This window comes from Rousettus aegyptiacus, unplaced genomic scaffold, assembly GCF_014176215.1.
Source record: "Rousettus aegyptiacus isolate mRouAeg1 unplaced genomic scaffold, mRouAeg1.p scaffold_m13_p_1, whole genome shotgun sequence".
Taxonomy (NCBI): domain Eukaryota; kingdom Metazoa; phylum Chordata; class Mammalia; order Chiroptera; family Pteropodidae; genus Rousettus; species Rousettus aegyptiacus.
In genome coordinates, this window is record NW_023416284.1 from 149,917,140 (window position 1) to 149,935,526 (window position 18,387).

Consider the following 18,387-nt stretch of genomic DNA (forward strand, 5'->3'; position numbering starts at 1 on the left):
GTAATTTTTTGTTTTTTGTTTGTTTTTTAAATGATTAAAACTAATTAACTGGAAATATAGCAGAAGCAGCAGGAGCAGGAATATGGGGAGGGGAGAGGAGGTCTGAGTTAAGGAAGGTCAGAGAAGCCTTTTAGGGTATCTGGCCTGAGCTGAATGGTAAAAGATTGTTATGTAGGGACCAGGGAAAGCATGAAGTACATCACTACTATGCTCAGGGGAACATGGCCTAAGCGAACCAAACTGATATGTACTTCTTTGGTGACCAGAGGATGAGAGACCCTCTTAACTGGTTTGGAGGTTTGCATAAATAATTTGTTTAAAATTGAGAAAAACAAAAAGGCAATGCAAAGAAACAAAACAGTACTGCAGGAGTCAACCCAGTGGTTAGTAGTACAGCCTAGAGAATGCCTGATTTAGTCTGTTTTATTAGACAAAACAGAAATCATGTTAATCTCTAACAAATGAGTGGCATCGGGCTAACAGAAATGAATACTATTGGTTAGACTAAAGCTGATAATAAACCCAGAGCAACAAAATAACATTTTCTGATTATTTTCAGAACAGGATAAAAGGGATAATGCTTGAAACAGGTGGTTAATGATGCACCAACCAATCACTGAATTGAAAAAGTAAAATGGACATGATAAGGGGAATTTAGGATTAAGAGGAGTGTAGCACTTGCAAAAGAAACCTTAGTTAGCTCTCTAGAAACGTTTTCCAGGCCTAGAAAAATTACACTTCAGCAAGTAGAACATGCAAGAAAGAATTGCATCAAGTCAGCAAGTCTGTTTAAACTGTAGACTTAATTAACAGTCTCTAATTTAAATCAGTAATTTGGGGCATTTGTCAAATTTTTGTTTAGATAGCTAAAAATACTTCGGTCATTCATTATCCCAGATCTTGCAGCATCCACAGCCCTTTCTACTGAAAAGAGTGCAGAAGTTATTTATCTCCCAAACCTTCATGAAAGAGCTGCTGAACAGCAAAATATTCCTGCTGACTGAAGCTGATGTCTGATATCATTTGTTTCTAGACAGAGTTCAGCCATATATTTTTTTTGTTCTTTCTCTTTAAAGCATCACGCTGTTGTAAGAAAAGAATTTAAGTAGCACGTAAAGAATACGCAATGATTAATTCTTCCATCTGAAGCTATTCTTCCATTCTATCTGAAGCTTGTTAAGAACAAGACCAAGGAAGAGATGTGGTTAACAGAAACAGGGATGCTGCATGGAGAACAATTTTCCACAGAAATCAGTAAGTGGCAAGTCAACATATGACTTCAATTACCACCCAAAACTGCACTGGTTGTAGAGGGAAAATGTTCATGAGTATGCAGCTGCAGTGGGCTTATTTACCATTTTCCAAGCAAAAAAAAACCTTAGGTTTGGTGGCTTTTTTTTTTTTTTTTTTTTTACCTTTAGCATGATGCTTACAGTGACTATTTGATAACTTTAATGATTTCTCAACCTAATATTAGCCTAGACAACACAGACAGAGCTTTATTAATTTTTATTTTTTGGTGAAAAGAAATACAGCAGAATGACAAGTTTTATTTTTCCTCTGAGCACACAGAAGACAAAAGTACAAACGATCCCCGTTTAGTCTGACAGAGCAATTCTACTAGTAGTTAACACTAGTTAGGAACATAAAATATCAAGCACCACATTACTACCAGGACAAGAAATATCAAGTAAGACAGAGTTATGCTTTTCTTCTTGAGATTACTTTCACAAGACAGTGACAATTTGCAAAATTTCAGACTCTTCAAAGATCACAGTCAAATATTTCTAAGAATAGAGTACATGTGAAGAGATCAGAACAAGCTGATATTAATGAATATTCACAGACGTCTTCATACTGCACAGGAAACAAGTTTGATATTTTGCACATGTTCTCAATTACAAGCAAAAAGCAGGCCTGTAAATGTCAAGTTTGCCAGCAAGCAAAAATGAAAGAACAGGATTTTACTCACAGTGAAATAAGTCGCATAAACCATTAATCTTCCACATATAGGTCACTCCTGGAATAATTGAAAGAAATTATCTAGACTTGCATTTTCGTGTATAAAAATCTACTGGTGAATTCAGGGATATAGGAAAAATTGGAGGAAAATTCTCCAGGCATCCTCTTTAAACATCGACCACTTGATTCTCCCACCTGTCCTGGGAGGAGCCTTGGGGCCTCCCCTCCAACTCCTGACTCTGCAAAATTCCAGTCTTCCCTGCCTGCCTTTCCAAGCCTACTCCACAGCAGGCTCATTTGTTTCTGGACTTTTGGATTCTCCAGCCTAGAGCACCCTCTCCACTCCTCTGTGTCTATACCCACCAAGTCCTTGGGGAGCTTATGACAAGGCCTTCAGAAGGAAAGGAGAAAGGATAAGGGTGGATGTCACCACCACCACCATACCCCTCCATAAGTAAAACAGCCCTGACACACTGCTGCCCCACCCACTAGAACTTGGTTTGAAAATCCAGATAGACTCTACACATCTTACTCCCTAGGAGAGAGGCTTGGCACCTGCCACAATGCAGACTGCAGCCTGCTTCCTCTTTTGTTAGGATAAAAGCAGGGAAAGAAATGGGAAAGCTGAGGACTGAAAGCTAAGGCCAGGCATAAGGATGCAAGCTCTTAGGTCATCAGGGATGTAATAAAATAGTATGGAAGATAGGGGTGACCCACAAAATGCTGCCTTGGTATTATTTCTAAGTGGTCTAAGGCCCCCCAAAATTTCCGTCTTTAAAAAAGTGGAATCAAACATAAGTTTTGGTTGCTTTACAGCAGCACAACCTGATCTGGGTCTCTCGAGCCCATCATTATAAAGCCTTCTATCTCTCCTCCCAGCTTCTCAAACTAAAGCTCAAGATACACACAGGTTTTGGTAAATGGACAGGGGTAAAGGGTGGGGCTGCAAAAGTTGGCCTAAAAGAACACTGCCCATAACTAAGCAAGTTACCTACAGATCTCCCTTGGAAATGTTTAGACCTTGCTAAAGAAAGTGGGGTGGAAGCATGAGGGCAGAGAGGGCAATGACATCTAGAATACATTGTATAGTAGCTTCCTCTGGACACCAAGGGAGCAAATTAAACAAAAAGACTGCTTTGCCAATTCTGTTTGTTTCTTTGAGGGAGGGAAAAAGGAGGAGGAGAGGGGCATGGAGAAAGACCAGAAATACATCCTCCTTGGTGCCCCAACCTGGCAACTTCGTCACGTTCAGAGGGGGTGCCAGATGGTTTAGGAAGAGGATGCCTAACAAAATTGCCTAGATTAAGGGTGGTCTGCTGATTAGGACTCAGAAAAGCTAACTGTTGGAAGAGATCCCCAGTTCCAGGCTTGCTTTGGGCACTGTCACATATGACTGCCCAACCTTCCCAACAGCAAATTGGGTTTACAGGTAACCATTTAAGGAGTGAGAGTTTGCTGTGTGCTGCCTGAGGATAAATTCCTCAGATAGTTCCTGAGGAGGCAGGCAATGGTGAGTGTGCAAAGCTCATCCAAAAGGCTGAAAACAGGTTTAGGTGGGCCACAACATAGGCTTTCATACTCACCGGTACCTGGTCACAATGCGGAGTGACCAAAGGCATAAGACCAACATAACATCTCATCTGTTACCTCATTAATGCCTAGTAGCCACCCACCAGCCACCTGCTTTTTCTGCCAGATAACGAGCAGGCTGGATGGCACAGGCCCAGGAAGGCAGCTGGGAATCAGTCGGTGGTAGCCTGGAATGTCCAGTTTGTGTTGATGGCTGGAATCAACTGTCAGCTTCATCTTACGGCAGCGAAACTCAAAGAGCTCGCCAAAGAGTACAGGGTATCAGAAGCACAGTCAGCATAAAGTATAAAGCCCAGGTAGTTATTTGCAAAGATGTGTATCAAGCTTCCTTGCAGTAGATAACCACTTAAAAAAACTGGGAAAAGACCATAGTCATAGACAGGGCCCAAGGCATGCAAAGAAAGTCAGTGTCTATCTACAGCATTGTGCTTGGCACAGAAGCAGTGGAAGGCCATGCACCTGGAACACTTAAAACTTTGCAGTACAGCACTAAGGCCCAGAAGAAGAGCATAGGCATATAAGCAACAATCTTGCAACTAACTGAAGATTTAGAAGAACCAAAGAACAAAATAATCCAAAGTGAAGAGAATGCTGATGGAAGATTGCATGCTGTTGGCTAAGCATAGAATCCAAGAGTAGGTGGTAAAGAAACTTGTGCAGGAGCTTCTCATGGGTCAGGGATTAACCTGACTGGAATCTGAAGGATCTGGGGTTCTCCACTGGCTGCCTTGCTGGGTCTCGAATTCCTCTGCGGGGTCCTTCACCCATCAGGTAATATTGTAGGGGATTGGGCCACAACTCTGCTTTGATTATTTCAGCAATTTTGTCAAATTCTAGGAGGCTGTGGTCTGAGAACCAGTTGAAGAAACTTGGGATGGTGTTTCCTTCCCGGTTCCTGTGGATATGGGACTGGGGGTCTTGGCCCCGGTGCCAGCGTATTGGAGTGGAAAGAGACACCACCCGGCCAGAGGATCTGCGCTCGTATTCTTTGACAAGCCCCTCATTTCGGAAGTAGGGGTTGCTCTGAAAGATGAACCTGAATTTGCAGCCTGCTCTAGGATGTTTAAGCTCCTCCACCTCCAAGTTGATCATGTACCTCATCATGTCTTCATCTTGGCCACTGATCATAGGCGACAGCTGGGGATGATTTCTGAAAGCCGTGACCCAGAAACCTGGGATATTTTGGATAATGAAACTTCTGCGCTGCATATGGAGCCTTCGCATCCGGCCAAACTTGCGCTCCAACTGAAGGAAGGCCCTGTCTGCCTGGGCATTTACGTTTGACAGCTCCTGATCAATGGCCTCCAGAGAGTCCATGCAGTTATTGATCTTCGGGCCCCTGGGCCGTGTCTCCTCTTTCACTCCTCCTACCACCTTTTTCTCCTTCTGTATCACCTTCTTTTCCTCTACCACCTTCTCTGCTATGCCGTCCTTATCCTCTGCCGCTGAAATGGCGCACGTTTTTGTCGTCACTTCCTTGGCCTTCACCCCAGGCATCATCTGAGACCCCAATCCCCCTGCGCCACAGGCTTCTAGAGCTTTCTCCCCAGCAGGGCCGCTCGGCTCGCTACGCTGACAGCCACTTTCCTGACTACTGTCCGTTGCCACCAAGGTGGAGGCAGAGGCTGTCTCCAGGCTCCCTGTAGGAGGCGGAGCCTCTTTCTGGCCCGCTTTAGTCGCTGCACGGCAGCGACTCCCAGCAACTCGAATGCGGAGTACAGGGCCACAGCCGGAGGGCGCCCGGGACGCACCTCCCTCCGCGAGGGTCTCCAAGCTGCCCTCACCTGTGTCTGCCATCACTTGTGTCGCCTCGGTTTCCCCGCTCTGGCACTGATTTGGGTCCAGATGTCCCGGAGCATGCTCAGGAGTAGCAAAGCCGCAGGTTTTAGCGACGGGAAGGTTGTCGCCCTCATCCAGGCCGCTCATTTTGGTAGAAGTTAAACCTGCGGGATGACCGTTGCCCTCATCAAGGCCGCTCATTTTGATAGAAGTCAGATATGTAGGACGAGAGCTAGCCCGGTCCTCTGCAGAAGCGGTGCTCCGCCCCTCGCACCACCCCTCTTTTACACTCTGGGGAGAATGATTCCATGGCAACTGGTGACGTCAGGACCGTAGCGTCTTAATATCGCGCGAGAAACTCACTGCGCCTAGTGATTACATTCGTTAGTCTAGGGTAATCCTTTGTCTTTGTGTTACAAAATGTTTTGAATTACATCATTCTGGAAAAGGTTTGGCCTGCAGAAGTGGATGCAGACCAGACTCAAGCATGTGAGAATTTGAATTTTGTTTATGTGGATTTCTGAGTCTTTGAATGAATTTCCAAGGCACCAAAGCTATTAATTGTTAAAATACTTGTTTACAGATAGGAAAGGTTATTTATTGTCTATTCAAGTCAGCTCATAGGGCTTCTTATGTAAGCCTTTAATGTGTAGATTCATGGCTGTTACCAAAGAATTGAGATGGACAGAGTTAAGAAAAGTTCACTTCGTGCTACTGTGTTAAATGTGATCATTTAAAAAATTAAGAAAACTGAAAGGGAAACTTTGCATCCTAACAAGACATTATAAAAGACAATTTCAAATTTCCGTACAGATTTTAAAGTTTATATATTTTGGCCAACGCCTACCAAGCAATTGAACCATATTTCGTCTTCATTTTTAATGTAAATAGCAAAATGTATTTTCCTTATATTGAGATGCCCTACACAGGAGCAACCCTGCAAATTTAGCCTTTAAGCGTTATAGGTAGAAATGTAATCTCAGGGGATTTTAATTTCTAAAATTATGCGTATTATATGTTGCTTATCCCCAGGTTATACTCTTAATCAAAAAATAGTTTCTGTTTCATAATGACTGTGGATGTGAAGCCAGCAAACTTTTGCCAAAATTCGCTCCTGTGATAATTCGCTATAGTGCAGAAACAATAATCAACTGTTTGCAGGCACTAAAGGTATTAATTGTCTTAAGATGTTTTAAGTAACATTTAAAATGTTCATGTTAAAATATTTACTTAAAAAATAAGAAAAATTTACTGTATTCAAGTCAGCTCATACAGTTCATTAGTGATGTCAGTAACATCTGTCATATTTTGTTAGTTTTTTGGCATGTGAAAATACCGGTGTTAATCCTTAGAAAAAAATGCAAGAAGAAAAACTGGAATTTTCCATATTTTCATTTCACATCCTAAATTCATACCATAAAATTATTATAACTCTGTTAATATAAACTCCACTAGGGAGCACCTCTGGTTATGATCATTTTCAAATAAGGGCTCAGAAAGGATCCAGTAAGAAGTAAGGACTTAGGGAAAAAGAATTCAAAGAAAAGCAGCAGGTATATTGAGATTTCTAGTGAGGCAAGTAGTGCAGACCGGGTCCAACTAAAAATGAGGTGCTGATGGAAAGACACTGGCAGACATTACAGAGAAACAACCTGTTATGCAGTTATAGTTTAGTTCACAAAGGTTTTCCAGAGATTTCATAAACAACTAAGATTTTTTTTTGTATCCATAGCATATTCAAGGACAGACTGTCCAGATGTCTGCTGCCAACTAATCAGTTATCCAATAAAAAATTGTGCAAACAAGATTTACTCTTCCCATACTACAGTTATTTTTTTCTCTCTCTTCTTTCCTCTTTCTTTGAATAAATCCTATTTTTGGCTATGTGGAGTAAAAATCAATCTATTGATTTATCCTCTGTTGTGAGAGACACCTGCATTTCTGGCAGGATACCTGGTGCTTGCTTGGAGCAACAAAGTCTTCAGAAGCAGGTGTGGGCTTGCACACAAGCTCACACTGCAGGGAGGGCGCACACGCCTTACCTATTCTGGGACTTCTTGCTTTAGGCACAAGGATAAGAAAAGAAAAAATAGATGATAACACGGTGGTGGCCTTGAGGCTGAATCTGTGAGTTGGCTGTAGTTTGTAATTACTAACCTGATAGTAACTAATAATAATAACAAAGCCAGCTTTGTGAAAGAGAATAAAAAACCATGGAGATAGAGGTGGAGGATGCTAGCATTGCCATTCATCCCCTCTCCCTTATCCATGTTAGTTAATGCATTTCCAGACTCTGACTCTTCTTCCTAACCGTCTCCGCAACAATCCTTGTAAATAAGTAAATAGTGTGCTTTAACTGACTTTGAGTTATTCTGACACTACTCTGCCTTGTTACTTTTCCTAAAGAATCTTTACACTGTTGAAAGATTAATTCTCTTTGATTTTATCTTGAGCCACGATGGAGAAAACAAGCAAATGCTGAATTAAAAAGTTACTTTCTCATACAGGAAAAAAATAGTTTGCTATTTGCAACAGAAAATTATAAAATTGCATAAAGCTACTACCTGTGAAGTTTTTTTTCTCTTGTTATGTATATTAAATTTTTTAAAAGATTTATATCTTTACTACTTGTAACATCACTGTTCCTAGTTTTGATTATTCCTGTTAATAGAATCATTTTCCACTAATAACAGCTTTCCCATTCTTTAAAACTCCTTTCAAGCCTACCTCATGTAGATTTCACTAGGCATTGTAAATGCATTAATTTCATAAACAAAGAAGTTAACTCCCCCATGGTCAGACATATATTAATTAGCAAATTGCCTCCTCTCATCTCCTACATATAACCTTCCTTAACTACCTTACCATTCTGATAGTCCATGAAATTCCTACAGCTCTTAGGAGCTTTGCTATCTCATTTAGTTCTTATTTATCTTCTATCTTTAACTTTATTGGTTGTTTCATGAATATCAGTCTCCTCATCCAAGCTAGATAAGGACAGATACATAGTGGATTCTTTTAAGAGAGGAGAGGAGGCATATGAAAGGGTGAAGGGGAGAGGGCTTGCAGAAATGACCAACTCAGCTGGTTAAGGTCCATTCCTGACTGCCGTTCCCCCCACCCCCCTGTCCAGGACTCTCCAGCTAACATGTTTTCCCATAGCTATCTCCCCCACCTCAAGGACTCTCCAGCTCACATCTCTTGATTCATAGCTTGCTATCCAACTAATGTTCTTACCTCTGTAGCTATGTAGGAATAACAAGACTGTGAAAAAACTGCTTGTTATGTTACGATTAGAGTTCCGTCTTTAGATAGGAATCTTCTGCGCAGGTGCTGGCATTAATAAGTGTTGCTTCCTACTTATAGCCTCAATGTCCCATCACTCTGCTCGAGAATCCTATAACAGATCTGATAATGCTAAGGTCACAAGACAAATGACCTATAAGACCAGTGGTCTGGAAATTCCTCCCCCCTAATAAAACCTTTGCACATTTAATCCCAGTTTGACCTCTACTTTTCAGAAGACCCAGAATAACCTACTTGGCAGTTCATTTAAATCTCTGTTTCAAATTTTATGTCTTGCAAATTGGGAGAGTCAGGGGACAGAAGAGCTAGGAGAGGAGAAAGACTTATTCAGTACCTACCATGTTCCATGTTATTTTGCATAATTATCACATCAACATTAATGTGGCAGATAGTGCTACTATTTAACAGAAGAAGCCTCTAAGGATCAGAAAAATTAAATCACTACTCTAGATTACTGCAGAGACCAGACTTGAGCTCAGGCTCTTCTGACTTTAAGGTTATATCTTCTCTACCACTTACTCTCCTTTCTTGCTGCTTAATTGTGAGGATCAAATGATAACAGATATGAAAGCACTTTAAAAATGTATAAAAGTGTTACTTCAAAGCCAGAGTTTATTATTTATGTCAGTTGTGGTCAGGACCACTATAGAATAGGCAGTGCAAAATGAAAATGTGATCCTCTATGTTCAAAATTTATTGAGAATTTCAAAACAGCACAGCAGAACATTAAAACAAGTGTAGACCCATGAGCCTAGCCATGATGCCAGAGGAATTGTCTATATAGGGGCAATCAAATTGAGCTTGTAGAAACATTCTAGAATAGAAATAACATTCTTAGAATAACATTCCTTCTTATAACAAATGTTTTATAATTTTTTGTTGATATTCACAAATAGTACATCATGCACTATTTTTAAAAAGAAAAATCAATATAACATCTTAGTTGTAATTTAAAGAAGAAATTAAAAAGTAATTCTTAAAAGATTTATTTTAATTTCTAAATGCATGGGCATGCCTATGACATGGTTAAGTAGTTAGATGGTTATACATCCAGAATCACTAGCTTCTTCTATATTTTGGAGATTAACCATTAATTCTTGGTGTTAGGTAAAAGTAATGACATTATCTTACAATTAATGTTTTAGAATAGATGAAAGGGGTTGTTTTCAAAAGTACAGTGTATAAAACAGTGCAAAACATTGTTTTCATATGCAAACAATTTTTCATAGTACTAGGTTCTAGGTTTAAATAATTAATAGATTTTTTTCATCTACTTGAATTTTTAGGACTAGATAATTATACAGGGCACTAGCCCTCACACTGCAGGACGTCTAGCATCCTTAATGCCCCCAATGAATGTCAGTAGTATCCACATTCTTTGTAATAACCAAAATAACTCAGAAATTTCCTGGACACATCTTAGGGGTGATACACACTGAGGATGGATTTTTAAATGCTTGTGAATATAGTATTCTCATTCCTGGCACTAGAGGGAGGAAGTGGTCTTCAAAGTTATAATCTGACTCAAATTTGCCCTTGGTTTTAAAGCTTAAACTTCTCTGAAGAGAAATTATGCGACAATTTTATAGACCATACATTCATTAAAAGAACTGTGGCATGAGTTTTCAACATATGTTTGATGCTCTATGTACTATTAAAATTAAATTATAATCTTTATTATACTTAGGCTGTCACCATTACAAAATTAAATTTTTCTCAGACAAGATTATTTCATTATGTTGGCTCCCTGTGATGATGTTTAAAAAAAAAGTCATAATCGTAAGAGAAATCAGAGACAAGATCCCTGACATGAATGACCTCATACCCTTGTATGCTTGGTGTGATAATTTTGTGTCTATTTGACTGCACCAACGGGTGCCCAAATTAAATGTTATTACTAGGTGTGCCTGTAAAAGTATTTCTGGAATTAGCATTTGAATTGGTGGAATAAAAAAGTAGGTTACCCTCCCCAACATGGGTGGGAATCATCCAATCCCATGAGGGCCCTGTACAGAACAAAAAGATGGAAGGAGGAGGAATTTGCCCCTTTTGCTTCCAGCCTGAGTACCTGAGTACCTGAGTACCTGAATACCTTCTCCTGCCCTTAGACTGGTATTTACACCACCAGCTCCCATAGTTCTCAGGCCTTGAATCACCAACTTTTCTGGGTCTCCAGCTTGCAGAGAGCATATGAGACTCCTCTGAGCTAGTTTCCTAATGTACAAAATGAATATAAGAAAACTTACTTTACAGGACTGTTGTAAAGATTAAATGAGATATATGTAAAGTGTTTGTCCCAGTAGGCTCTAAATAACTAAATGACTTGGTATTTTTATTATTCTTTTTTGTTAAGATTTACCTACAATACACTGTAGTGCAAGAAGTATAAAATCAATGTCAAATTCTATTATGAAACTATAAGTGTGTGGAGGTTCAAAGATGGAAGACATCTGCAAAGAATTAAGCACTAAGTGAAAGAAACGAAAGCTGAATTAGACCAAGTAGGATACAGTTTAAATAATTTGACACAGACACGAAACACTGGAACATAGTAATACTTGTCCACTATGTTCGTTATTTTCAAATTATTCTAGACATATAGTATTTCCAGCCCGTAGAAAAAAAGTTTATTGCTGAAACTAAAATGCTTTACCACATTCTTCCATGTATTATTAAAGACTTTATAAAATATCTTTTAAAAATTAACTATGCAAAATATGCTTTTAATAGCTAATCAGAGGGGATTTAGCAAAACTGACCCTAGAGTAACTGAGTTTGGCCATTACATAAAATGGTTACTTATAACAGCACCTACACTGCCACATACTCACCAGATCTTAGACCCGTCTCAACACAACTCTTAATGTAGTGTGCTAAGAGAAGTCAAAACTTGAAGATTAGTATTAAGTGCCTATTACAAGTAATCAACCTATTGACTTAATGAAACTTCATTATATATACATTCTCTACATTTCTTAGTGATATCAACAGTTCTTTACATCTGAGCATATTCCAGAGGATAATAAAATGTTTTAACTACATTGTCCCATTCTATTCTTCTGAGGGCAAGAAAAACCAAGCAACTTAATTCAGGCAATATATACTTAATTCTTAGGTATATATCTAACAGTGTTTAGAGACCCTCTACTGTTTAACATAGTCCTTGTCCTAGTCACAAATTTAATGGCGATAAAGTAATAACATGTTTAATTTTTACAGATATTTTTATATGCTTTGAGATATTCAAGAAGTCTAGAACTATGCTGTCCTGTGTAATTTACCAGTTGCTACATTAAAAAAAATGAATCAGAGAAATTAATTTTAGTATTTTATTTAACCCAATATATCAAAAATATTTCAATATGCAAACAATATTAAAAAATTGAGATTTTACAGTCTTCTTTCCATATCAAATCTTTGAAATCCAGTGTGTATTTTATATTCGCAGATCTCAATGTGGACTAGCCACATTTCAAGTGCTCAGTAGCCACGGGTGTCTGACAGTGGCTACTGTATTGGACAGCACATGTATAGAGTCTAACCCCTTTCAATTTCCAGCGTAAGTCACCTTAAGATGTACAAAAACAAAGCACATAATAGTTGATCCAAACTTAATGCTGTGTTAAAATGGCAAGTGAAAGGTTAAATGTATTATGCTTGGACTTTTTCTAATTAAACAAGAAATTTACTTTTAATTAAGAAATGCTTTGCAAATATTTTTGACATCAATTTTACAAATGCCCTGAAAACCATTTTCTTTTTTTCATTACCTCATCAAAAGTCTTTCTGGGTACTTGGTTATTTTGTTCTTTCTCCATTTGAGTTGACCCTTTTGTCATTCGATGAATACTTATCTGGTGACAACTATGTCCAACACATTAAGCTAGATGTAGTGAAGGCTGTAATTGCCCCCTTTCCCCTAATCTGTGCTTTCACAAAGCTTCCAACCTAGAAAGCGAAAACGTGAAAATGTCTTTGTATTTTATTTTACTGTGTCAGTGTGTCAATTATTTGTTTGCCTATCAGTCTTTCCCCAGTTCTTTAACAAAAAGGGAATGGACTTTATCTTCTTATACTTATCTTCCCAGGGTACCTTATAGAATGCTTTAAAATTTGTGGAATTCACTAAGATGAATTATGTGTTATTTTCTAGAACAGAGGTTCCTACAAAGTACACCAAGTACATAAAAAAAATTTTTTTTCATGTTCCCTAAGGGGAACAGAAAAACTATAAGGCAGAGAGTTATTTAAGATGGGCTTGAAGGATTTGACAGATAAGCGTTAAGATTTAAAGAAAAGAACAAACACGTTTTTACAGCTGAGAAAGTATGCGATATAAGAATATATCACGTATGACAGGAACTCTGTGAATGTGTACTTATGAAATGCAAAAGTGACTTAAAGGAACCTGAATGACCTGAGAATTATTATTTCTATGGATAGACATGGACGCTTTAAGGAAGTGAAGGGGGTGGTGGTGTTATACAAACTCTATGGGAAAAAAAGTGACATCATAATCAGTTGTCAATTGTTGACATTTTAAAGCAATAAAAAGCAACAAACCTCCCCACCTTGCAAGGTGCAGTAGTAGTGTGCCCTACTTTTGTTTTTGAACTAACGCTTATTGAATCCATTTAAGAACTTCATTAAACTACATTATGTTATTTTTGATAATTTCTTCAGTCGGAATGAAAGATAAGAAATCTAACAGTAACATGCTTTTCTCATAGTGCATATAGACAAAAATGCCAATGGTACACTTCCAATTTGATAGAGCAATCTCACAAGTATTTATGCTATTTAGTAAAAGAGACACATCAATTACTAAAAAGTCATTACCAGGGTAAATGATCATATAAGACCACCAAGGCACACATTTTTTGTAGGTTATTTTTCCATGAAGACAACAATTTCCAGTCTTCAGTATCTAATGACCAAGTTTTTCATTTCTAAGACTACAGTTTTGACAGAAACAAGAACAAGTTGAAAACCATTATGAATATTCATTTAAGTCTTTATTGTACTGGAAAGATTAGTTTTCCAAATGTTCTTAAATGAAAGCAATCCTGTACGGCTCAATTTTCCCAGTAAGCAGAAACAGAGAAAACAACAGGATTTTACTAAATACTAGTGAAATAAAGGACACAGTATTAACCTTGTGCATAAATTCACATGAAAATGAGAGAAAGCACCTAAAGTTGCGTTTTATTTCTTTAAAGAACTCTTCTCTTGGCAAGGTATTTAACATTCCAACCCCCTTCAATTCTCCCATGGAACATCATGAGAAAAAGTATTTCTCCATCCATCACCACTAACAGACCACCTTTTTCTTTAAGGCTCTCAGCTAGCCAGTCTTAATTTTAGGCCCAATTTTTACCTGTCTCATTTTTGCCTATGGTCTCCTGTTCAGTTTCTCCTTCTTAGTTCTTCCATCCATTATGAACTAGATATCACTTTTCATTCCATCTGGATCTGTCTCCCTTTAAATCCTCTAAGAGTTGGGGGATGGAGAGTGGGAAAGAGAGTAGAGAGTAATAAGCTCTGACAGTCTATTTTATAGGACAACTTGTCCCTGAAAAATGATAGAGAGTGCCAAATTAAGCTAAAAGGTCTGCTTTCACTGATTTTGGTTTTTTTTTTTTAAGAGATAAGAAACAAAGTGTACTGCTACCCTACCCTGACACTTAATCATGTTCAGGATGAGGAAAGGAGGCTCTAGAAAGTACCTAGGTTTTGTATGAATTGCTAATTCAAGCTAAGAAAGCCTAGATATCAACCTTACTCTTGCCATGAGGACAAGGTTTAACCTGTCACCTCAAATATTCACCTGATCGTAGGTTTCCTGGATAATGGGGGTCAAGGGAAGAGGCGCTGAGGAATTAATGCAGAGGAATGGAACAGCTGGAAAAGAAACTTGTGCTGGGAGGAAACTTGGGTCCACTACCAGTTCTGTAGGTTCTGGTTTACCAGAAACCAAACAGGGGCTGAAAATGGCCTGGAAGATGTTCATCCGTCCAGTAGGTAATAGCTAAAGGGGGTGGGCACAGCCAAAAGCAGAAAGCATTAGGAGGTGACCAGAGGTACAAGAGAGGCAGTGGGGTCAGTTAAATCACAAAGACCAAGTGGATCATTGCTGATCTCCCTCTTGATGTTATTAATGCCCTGCAACTGTCCACAAACTATATGCCTGCACTGCAGAGCAAAGTGGGTAGAATGGGCTCCTACTAAAGCTAGAATTCTAGGTGGTAAGGGCCAAACCAGAGGCCCTGAGAACAAAGAGTCCAAGCAATGCAGATAAAGGCTGTACAATTTAGAGCAACATTTACTTGGCTTAACAGTATTGCGAACAATGGCCATGCAGCATGTGACAGTAATTCAGAACAGCACAAAGTCTGTGTAGAAGTGGTAAAGCATGGCCATGAACGTCTCATTCTTGAGGCTGAGAAAACTAAATGTCTAGAGGAAAATGTTGCAGAAACGGGGGGGGGGGGGGGGGGGGGGGGGGGGGAGTAGAAGGCATACCAATTTCTGTTGCCCAAGCACAGGTCCAGAAAAAGGTGACAGGGGACCTTGTGCAGGGGTAGTCCCAAGGGCAAAGTTTAACCAGACTGGAATCCAAAGGGCCTGGGGATCTCCACTGGCTCCCTTATTGGACGACGTGGGGCTCGACGGGCTCCTTCACGCAACAGGTAGTATTGCAGTGGATTTGGCCACAGGTCCTCTTTGATAATCTCAGCAATCCTATCAGATTCTGGAAGGCTGTGGTCTGAAAACCAGGTAAAGAAACTACAGACGACATCTTGGTTCCTGCGAATAAAAGACTGGGGTTCATGGCCCCGACGCCATATAATTGGAGTGGAAAGAGACACCACTCGGCCGGAGGCTCTGACCTCATATTCCTTGACAATCAGCTTGTTTCTAAAGTAGGGGTTTCTCCGAAAGAAGAACTTGAACTTGCAGCCCGTTCTCGGGTGTCTGAGTTCTTTTACCTCCAAATTGATTACATATCTTAACATCTCTGCATCTTGGCTCCTAATCATGGGAGACAACTGGGGATGGTTCCGAAAGGCAGTGACCCAGAAGCCCGGTATATTCTGAATGATGTAGTTCCTCCGCTCCAGGTAATGTCGACGCATCCGTCCAAACTTATGCTCCAGTTGTTGAAAGGCCCTTTCGGCCTGAGCATTCACCGTGTCCAGTTCCAGCTGGATGGCCTCCAGGGGGTTCATGCGCAGATCCATAATCCCGGGCCCTGCCTCCTCCCTCACTTCTTCTCCTCCTCTATTTTCCTCCACCATTTCTATTTCTTCACCTCCTGGCTTCTCCTCTACCTCCATCTCCTGCTCCATTACCTCCTCCTCCTTCACTACTTTCTTATCCACCACCTCCTCATCCAGTGGTACCGAGATGGTGTTCAATTCAGTGTCCAGTTCCTTGGCCTTTGCCTCCGCCATCGCCTCTGACCCTGACCTCTCTGCGCCACAGGTTTCTATGGCCTTCTCCGCATCTGGGCCGCGCAGCTCTACACGCTGACAGCTATTGTTCAGGCTGCAGTCCGTTGCCATGGATGCAGACTCGGCTTCCCCGCCCTCCCGGGGAGGCGGAACCTCTTCTACTCCCGCTTTGGTCGCTCCGTAACCGGGATCCCCACCGACTTGGGTCTGGGGAGTATGGCCACAGACCGCGAGGTCGTGGGAGGCTCCGCACTCTTCTGGAAGCCGGGGCTGTGGGAGCGCGACGGTCTCCAAGTCTCCCCCACCCGTCTCCGTCATCACCTGTGACGCCTCGGTTTTCTCGCGGGGCTTCAGGTGCTGGTGTTGGTCCGGGTCTCCTGGGGCATGGTCGGGAGTAGCGGGGCTGCGGATCTGGAGAAGAAGGGTCCGCTCGACCCCAGCCAGGCCGCTCATATCGGTAGCAGCCAGCCCAATGCGTAGCTTAACATCTGCTTTCTTCATAGAAGCCCGGCTCTGCGAAAACCCGCCGCTCGCACCTCCCACCCCGGGTCTCGCGAGCGTCCCCGTGAGGGTGACGTCAGGGTTGTTTGTCTTGCCAGAACGCGAGACTTTGCTGCTGCAGGGCTTGATTCTGTGGTCTCTGCCGTGCAAGCATGTCCTTAGTTTTACTTACATGAATTTTATTCGAAGAGAGGTACTTTGACTGGCGTAAATAAATGTAGATTGGACTCAGAGGCCGAAGGCAATGAGAAGCCATCCCACGATGCTTCTGGAAACCTCTAGCATGTAAAATGCGGTAATTGTAGGGGGTCACAGTTCTACACAGCACACTTGTATGAAAACATGTTTTTCTAATTTCCGTATTTTTTTAGTCAGGAAGGTAAATCTATACCGTAATACCCCATAATGTCCACAGGCAAAAAAAAAAAAAAAAATCTCTATCTTTTAACTAAGATGAATTGCAAACTGTTTTCCTTTTCTCAGGTAGAAGTGACATGAAAATGCCAATTCTAGCCTGTAGCGCCACAGCAGAAAAAGCTATTAAGCGGCTATTTACCGCTAAGTGATGCATATTATTCCTTGCTTGTCCTAAATGTATAATCTGCATTAAAGAAGAGCTTGTGCTACATAATGTATGCAGGAATTAAGGCAGGATCAACTTGTTAAATCTAGCTCCATGGCCCCTCGCTGTAGAAAATAAAAAAAGCTATTTCCAGCCCCCATAAATTATTAACCTATTAAAGAATTTAATTCTAAAAGGAGGTAGAAAAGGTTGGCTCAAACTGTATTCATGGCAGTCTGCTCATAGAGTGCATTTAAGAGTTATGTCAGCATTTCCCGTTGTTTTACATTGTTTATTTGCATGAAAGCTGGCCTTAGAGAGTTTCAAGGCCTTGGAGAAATACCACTTTGGGGGGGGGGGGTGTTACTGGCCACCATTTTTATTAATAAAAGCCAGTTAAAATGAATAACTGAAATGGACTTGAAATAGAAAACAAATTTGAAGAATGTGAATGTTCACTTAGTTTACTTAAAGTGTAAAAGAGGCAAATATTTTTTTCCCCCATTGGCTTTGCTTTGTATGAATAATGGCCCCCAGAGATGTGTACTTCCTAATCTTTAGAGCTTGTGAATATGTTATGTAGTCAAAGGACTTTGCAGATACCGTGAATTTAAAGATCTGGAGTTTGGAAGATTATCCTGGATTATCTGGGTTGACCCTATGTAATCACATTGGTCCCTATAAGGAGGCAGGAGTGTCAGTCTGAGGAGCCATGATCCCCAAATCAGAGGAGAGGAGAGAAGAAGCTGTGCTGCTGACTTTGAAAATGGAGGAAGGAACCAGGAACCCAGGGGAAAAAAATGTATCCTTTAGAAGCTGGAAAAATGAGGAAATAGATTCTTCCAAAAAGCGTCCAAAGGAATGTAGCCCTCCCAGCACTGTGACTTTATAATACCTAACCTTCAGTACTACTGTAAAAGTGGAAAATTCTCCAGTAAGCTAGTCACAAAGACAAGACAGGGAGTGATATCTTCAAGTGCCAGCTCCCAAAGAAAAAAAATATATATCGCTGCCAGAATGCAGATAACAGGACTGTCTACCAGGCCCTGTTTGCTATAAGATTTAAGAGACCCCCCAGAAACAACATTTTTGAACCAGAGGATAACAGCCAACTTCTGCTTCTATAATCTGCTTAATGTATAACCAGGGTGTAGTTCTAGGAGATGTCCTGTGCAAAGATATATTAATGGCTAACTTCTGCTTCTGTAAACCTGTTTGCTTGTTTGATGTGGT

General features: G+C 40.5%; 2 protein-coding genes across 2 annotated transcripts; both read right to left on the bottom strand.

The window, feature by feature from the left end:
• Positions 1–1,392: 1,392 nt before the first annotated feature.
• Positions 1,393–5,612, bottom strand: TSPYL4 (TSPY like 4). The gene has a single exon (XM_016163622.2). The coding sequence runs from the start codon at positions 5,530–5,532 to the stop codon at positions 4,234–4,236; it is 1,299 nt and encodes a 432-aa protein (XP_016019108.2). The 5' UTR covers positions 5,533–5,612; the 3' UTR covers positions 1,393–4,233.
• A 7,764-nt stretch (positions 5,613–13,376) lies between these two features.
• TSPYL1 (TSPY like 1) lies at positions 13,377–16,848 on the bottom strand. Its single transcript, XM_016163663.2, is given in 2 exon segments — positions 13,377–16,752; positions 16,754–16,848. Coding segments are annotated over 2 exon segments (1,611 nt in total). The 3' UTR covers positions 13,377–15,236.
• Positions 16,849–18,387: the final 1,539 nt, after the last annotated feature.

Coding starts and splice junctions, on each gene's coding strand:
- TSPYL4 (XM_016163622.2), bottom strand. CDS start 5,532: ATGAGCGGCCTTGATGAGGGCAACGGTCATCCCGCAGGTTTAACTTCT.